At 36.3% G+C, this 7,064-nt stretch overlaps 2 protein-coding genes across 2 annotated transcripts; both read left to right on the top strand.

The window, feature by feature from the left end:
- Nucleotides 1–427: 427 nt before the first annotated feature.
- On the top strand, nt 428–1,168 carry LOC107029978 (arogenate dehydratase/prephenate dehydratase 6, chloroplastic-like; the record flags this gene model as incomplete). Its single annotated transcript, XM_027911745.1, has 1 exon — nt 428–1,168. A coding segment is annotated over one exon (741 nt), but the record flags the coding sequence as incomplete, so codon positions are not given.
- Nucleotides 1,169–5,676: 4,508 nt separating this feature from the next.
- LOC107029977 (arogenate dehydratase/prephenate dehydratase 6, chloroplastic-like) lies at nt 5,677–6,614 on the top strand. Its single transcript, XM_015231401.1, has 2 exons — nt 5,677–5,730; nt 5,883–6,614. The coding sequence occupies exons 1-2, from the start codon at nt 5,677–5,679 to the stop codon at nt 6,612–6,614; spliced, it is 786 nt and encodes a 261-aa protein (XP_015086887.1).
- Nucleotides 6,615–7,064: the final 450 nt, after the last annotated feature.

Raw genomic sequence — 7,064 nt, 5'->3', positions numbered from 1 at the left:
TATAAATTCTACGGTCTCAGGATTTCAGACCAATCACAAACCACACAACCAAATCACACAATCACACAATCAAGTACGTAGAGAACTTCACAATATCATTCAAGGCATATCAATCACTATTAAGAGTTTACTATCAAATAGCATAAACCATAACCTACCTCCACCGAAGAACCGAAATCAAGCAAGCTACCTCTCCAATGCCTTTGCTTTCCTCAATGCCATAAGTATGGATCCTGTTATACACCATGTTGCTCATTCTGCTTCAACTATAGATAAAATTGTTCATATTCATATTCATGTCATCATGGAAAGCTTACACCTTTGGACAAATTCATTACATGTGGGCAGACATTGTGTCAGCCCTATTTACCAATTTGGTTCATTTCTATAGGAGCTGTTTTTTTTTTTACACCATTATTACCCAAGTCAGCAGCAACCTTACTTAGTTGATATCCCTTCACTACCATGGTTTCAACTACCTGTCCACCACTGCCTCTTAGCACTTCCAGGCGTTCGAAAAGAGTATCTCAACAGAGTCATAAGTCATCCACAAGCCTTAGCACAATGCGAGCTCACATTAACAAAACTCGGTTTAAACGTAACTCGTGAAGCTGTTGACGATACCGCCGGCGATGCTGAATACATAGCTTCCCACAACCTCCGTGACACAGCTGCAATCGCCTCCGCACGCGCTGCCGATCTATACGGTCTCCAGATCTCAGCTGAAGGAATCCAGGACGATTCAAGCAACGTAACTCGTTTCGTTATGCTATCTCGTGAACCAATAATTCCTCGAACCGATCATCCATTCAAAACGAGCATCGTCTTCACACATGACAAAGGAACAAGCGTCCTATTCAAAGTTTTATCAGCTTTCGCATTCAGAAACATCAGTTTAACGAAAATCGAGTCACGGCCTCACCGAAATCGTCCGATCCGGCTAGTCGACGACGCTAACGTCGGAACGGCGAAGCATTTCGAGTACATGTTCTATGTAGATTTCGAATCTTCCATGGCGGATGTTAGAGCTCAAAATGCATTCGCTGAAGTTCAGGAGTTCACGTCGTCTTTGAGGGTTTTGGGAAGTTATCCAATGGATATGACTCCATGGTGTCCTTCTCGTTTAATTTTCTTCTTTTCCACAAATTGTGTACTACCCAAATTATAAAAATACTAATTATAAAAATAGTAAAAGTGGTCCATCATAAATTCCAATGTTATTTTTCTTAACCATCACCTAAATAAATTATTAAAAGTGCCTATTAATTTTATCATTGTAGTTTTGAATAGTTAAAAAAAAATATCTATTTAGAATCTATCAAAAGTATTTTATCAATTAAAAGCTCTAGTACTTTAAACGATCATAAGGGTCGTTACAGTAGATACCAATTTACCCATCGCTCGTCCTCGAACGATCAAAGTAAGGTGATGGTAAGATAGGAGAGTTGTCTCAACAATTCATTCAAAATATTAGTACCCAAGGTCTTATATCAAAATTATCAAACCCACCAATTTAAGATTTGCACCTCTTCACATACAATGCCTCAAATGGGTCTATCTCACTACTCTAGTGATAACTGTTGTCGTATATAAACGCAATAACAACAAAACTATTTCAACCAATGGACTCTTCAACTGATCAATTCTCCAACTAGACCTTGACACAACCACCAGGACAACACTAAATATGTCATATCGAAAATAACCAAGGTGGAATAACTCTAAATACTCCTTCCATAGTGTCCATATCGAATATGTTTATTCAACTAACTCTGCCTTTTTGATTTTCTAAATACCCACAATCACCAATTTAGTCCCTTTTATAATTGTGCACGCACTTGATTTATCGAACCGCACATCCACTAATGTCAACACTTTAACACTCACAGAACATCATAACCACATCAATCATCCAAACCCATCATCTGTATCAAAGTATTCTTATAAAATACATGTTCAAACTATGTCTATCTCTCTTTCTATTTAAGCATTTCATGAAAAATATGTGGCTCAACAAGGTAAATAACACTAATTTCAAATTTGGTGGTACATTTTCATCGAGATAAAACCATTAAATCACTCTCAAAGTCAACTTCCCACCACCTTCACATACCATGCTTAACGTACCAATTTAAACCATTATATATTTCATGCCAACACTTAGGGAAATTCTTTGTCACTCAAACTATTCTGTATACTATAAGCTCATAACCTCTATTAACCATCAAATGTCCATGTAACGCACCTTAACATTCTATGAAGTCCCATCAATAGAGCAGTATTAACCCAACTTTATTCTTGATAACCATGTAGAATTATATCTCACCTTTTACATCATTCTTAAGTCATCTATCCAAATTTGAGCAATCTAACCCCATGTAAAATACTAAATTCTTCATGCCTCATTGTTTGCAATCCAAATCAAAACTCAATCTTTATAAAAGTCGATGATAAATTCTAGTAAATCTATATCGAACTACTTCACATTTCACAGTCATATCTAAACTCATAGGCAAAAATCAATACAACCATCAACTACAACCCATGTGTTTATACGAGAGGTCTTATTCCTTCACTTTTCTCAAATTCTTTTCATGGTGCAAAATTCTATTTGACCCTTAAATATGTCAATATTCTTGTTTCTTTAGATCACTCATCGATGTCATCCTTTTACCAACAACCCATGACATTTTACTTCACATTCTAAATCAAAACTTAGAAAGAAACTCTTCTTAGATCCTTTAACAATTAAAAGTAATAAACTTTATGATCCAAAACATGCATAAGTTCTTTCACATGTTTAATACCGATGCAATCAATCATTTATTACCTTACAAATTCATACCTTGACTAATACTACCATGAATGTCGACTTAAAATAAGGAACTTGAACGATGATTTCCACCATATAACCAAATTCCCTTACCTATCAACATTAGCTCATACCTTGAAGATTTTTAGAAATTCATGTATCTTAACTTATCATTGATCGCCTATTCATAGATTTTACCATATCCTTTGCTAAAAACTCAATAGCACTCATTACTAAACTCAAAATCACAAAAGAACTTATTGTCACACACAAGTTGAATGTATGTACACTCTTTTCTCAAGTCCTATTCAATAGCTTTTAACCAAGCTGATTAACCTGTTATGCTAATACCTTACCAAAACAAAATAGATAAATTAAACATTTTCGAACCCAATTTTCAACCCCTTCGAAGATACGTTTTAGTTCTTACAATCAGAGAAAATATTCCTTCTCTCACTTCTTTTCTTAAGGCTACACATCCCACAAGTTTTATCTCATTTTAATTATGATTCCAGCTCCATTAAATTCTATTCGAGCGTTGACCCAACATCTCTTAAAACTTGTCATACACCCATATTGCTCACAAAATAGTAGGAAATCACAACCTTAGAAACTCACAAGTCTTTATTACATACAAAATTTATTTAACCAACAAATCCTAATCATATTATTTCATCCCAATTACAATTTCTCACGAACTTTTATTTTCCATCATGCTCAGTTAACCCTTTTAGCACCATGAAGTGAACCTTTTCCTTTAAAATAATGCTCAACCACTAAACTTTTCCTTCAAAATAATGTTCAACCACTAAAATTTTCCTTCAAAATAATGCTCAATCTAAGTTCCAATAGTAATAAACTAGTTGGTTTCTCAAATGTGAATGCAACACTAAATCTTATTATCTGACTATGTCATACAACTGGTAACTCCTTTAGTAATTAGTATTCATACTTGAAAATCGACGTACATGTTTCCACATAACCCTAGTACTGCCACAACGTGAAAGTCCGTTAGATACCTCACAAGAACACACCATACATATCCATAATATCGTACCCAAATAGCCCACATATTTCTACCCATTGAATATTTGCAAAACATTATTGAATTTGTTCTCTCTCTAGACCAAAAAATTTGTTTTACTTCTTAGATCAATTCAATAACAAAATAACACACTTCCTAACTCTAACCAAGTAAGCATCGATGACTTTCTCGAATATACCCTCACCCTATGAAGTCATAGTAGTGTCTTTATTAACCGACACTCGACATGAGACTACCACCACATTTTGCGATCGAGAAAATATAACTATTTCTAAGGACATATTTTTTTTTCTTTTGTTGCTATTTCAACTTCAAATACTCTAGTACTACCCATATTTGAAATAAAGTGAAGAAGTTCAGATACCAATTTGTATGACCTAGATACCAATTGGATTCAAGTAGTAGCACGAAAGAAAGAAAGAAATGAGCTTTCCTAAAGTCCTATAGCTTCTCGGAGAAAAGTAGAGGCGTCCCCTTACCATTCTGCAAGACTCTACTAGACTTATACTTGTGTGATGAGATCAACGAACCTAACGCTTTGATACCAAGTTTGTCACGACCCAAAACGAGTCGTGAGTGGCACCCACACTTACCTCCTTAGGTGGGCGAACCGACACATCTAAACCCCAACATATTCCAATAGTTCAACTATAAATAATATAAATAATGCGGAAGCTCCAAAAGATACTAAGCAACCAATTTAAATAAGTTTCTAAAGTTTAATACTTATCATCCCAAAATCTGATAGTCATCACATCAAGGACATCTAATCTCCAATACTAAGTCTAAGAATATCGAATACACTAAAATAAAGAATAAAATGGTATGTGTCCGAAAGTATAGGACATCATGTCGTGACCGAGAGAATCCAACACGAGCTTGAATGGATAGCTCACCCTGTAACTTGATATGCGGGAGGCTGGCTAGAGCTGAGGGAAATCAGAAGTCATAGGTACACTCGCTGCATTTCATAAAAGGAAAACAAAGAAGAAAACAAGTAGGACTCAGTACGAGGCAACATGTACTGAGTAAGTATCATCGGTCAACCCAAAATAGTAACTAATATACAAAGAATAATAGTATGAACTCAACTATAGCACTTAACATGTGATAAGCAACAAACAACATGAACAAGTCTCAATAACGATAAAGTAAGCACGTATTAAGTCAACGGTATCAAGATCACACATGAGGACTCATGCCTCCAAACCAAACCATTTTGGGAGTTGAGTTCTTTGAGATTGAATATCTTCCATTAATTCAACATATTTTTCCTTTAATATTATCGTGTCGGAACGTGACACTCCGATCGAAGAATACCGTGTCGGAACGTGACACTCAGATCCAAAAATACCGTGTCGGAACGTGACACTCCGATCCAAAAATACCGTGTCGGAATGTGACACTCCGATCCAAGAATACCGTGTCGGAACGTGACACTCCGATCCAAGAATACCGTGTCGGAACGTGACACTCCGATCCAATTATACTATTAATTTATCCTTTATTATCACCGCTTTCAATTCATTGTTATATTATTTTCATCAAGCCTTTTTTATTCAAGGCATCACTTCGATAGATAGGATTAGAAAAAATAAATTCTACGGTCTCAGGATTTCAGACCAATCACAAACCACACAACCAAATCACACAATCACACAGTCAAGTACATAGAGAACTTCACAATATCATTCAAGGCATATCAATCACTATTAAGAGTTTACTATCAAATAGCATAAACCATAACCTACCTCCACTGAAGAACCGAAATCAAGCAAGCTACCTCTCCAATGCCTTTGCTTTTCTCAATGCCATAAGTATGGATCCTGTTATACACCATGTTGCTCATTCTGCTTCAACTATAGCTAAAATTGTTCATATTCATATTCATGTCATCATGGAAAGCTTACACCTTTGGACAAATTCATTACATGTGGGAAGACATTCTGTCAGCCCTATTTACCAATTTGGTTCATTTCTATAGGAGCTGTTTTTTTTTTTTGTCACCATTATTACCCAAGTCAGCAGCAACCTCACTTAGTTGATATCCCTTCACTACCATGGTTTCAACTACCTGTCCACCACTACCTCTTAGCACTTCCAGGCGTTCGAAAAGAGTATCTCAACAGAGTCATAAGTTATCCACAAGCCTTAGCACAATGCGAGCTCACATTAACAAAACTCGGTTTAAACGTAACTCGTGAAGCTGTTGACGATACCGCCGGCGCTGCTGAATACATAGCTTCCCACAACCTCCGTGACACAGCTGCATTCGCCTCCGCACGCGCTGCCGATCTATACGGTCTCCAGATCTCAGCTGAAGGAATCCAGGACGATTCAAGCAACGTAACTCGTTTCGTTATGCTAGCTCGTGAACCAATAATTCCTCGAACCGATCGTCCATTCAAAATGAGCATCGTCTTCACACATGATAAAGTAACAAGCGTCCTATTCAAAGTTTTATCAGCTTACGCATTCAGAAACATCAGTTTAACGAAAATCGAGTCACGGCCTCACCGGAATCGTCTGATCCGGCTAGTCGACGACGCTAACGTCGGAACGGCGAAGCATTTCGAGTACATGTTCTATGTAGATTTCGAAGCTTCCATGGCGGATGTTAGAGCTCAAAATGCATTCGCTGAAGTTCAGGAGTTCACGTCATTTTTGAGGGTTTTGGGAAGTTATCCAATGGATATGACTCCATGGTGTCCTTCTCGTTTAATTTTCTTCTTTTCCACAAATTGTGTACTACCCTAATTATTAAAATACTAATTATAAAAATAGTAAAAGTGGTCCATCATAAATTCTAATGTTATTTTTCTTAACCATCAACTAAATAAATTATTAAAAGTGCCCTATTAATTTCATCATTGTAGTTATGAATAGTTAAAAAAAATATCTATTTAGAATCTATGAAAAGTATTTTATCAAATAAAAGCTCTAGTTCTTTAAACGATCATAAGGGTCGTTACACTATAGTTAAAAGGCTTGTACAAGACCCCAAAGGGTAAAGTACGCCTTGTCACGAAACGAGGGTTCTCCCTAACTTCTAGGGGGTACTTGGGGTCGTGACATTTTTTGTATGATAAGTTTCCTTATGATTCTGTATGATGATCGTCTAATGTTATGATTTAGACTTGAAATGCTTTGAAGAAGTGTGGTAATTAGCTAAAGATGCATGTTGCCTTTATATAGGTGTAATGGTTC

This window comes from Solanum pennellii, chromosome 9, assembly GCF_001406875.1.
Source record: "Solanum pennellii chromosome 9, SPENNV200".
In the NCBI taxonomy this organism is placed as follows: Eukaryota; Viridiplantae; Streptophyta; class Magnoliopsida; order Solanales; family Solanaceae; genus Solanum; species Solanum pennellii.
This window is presented reverse-complemented; position numbering and strand designations above follow the sequence as displayed.

Excerpts from the sequence above, each read along its gene's own strand:
- LOC107029977 (XM_015231401.1), top strand. The coding sequence starts at position 5,677 with ATGGATCCTGTTATACACCATGTTGCTCATTCTGCTTCAACTATAGCT. Across the intron at positions 5,731-5,882 it reads CTTCAACTATAGCTAAAATT|CAGCAACCTCACTTAGTTGA; the intron begins GTTCATATTCAT and ends TACCCAAGTCAG.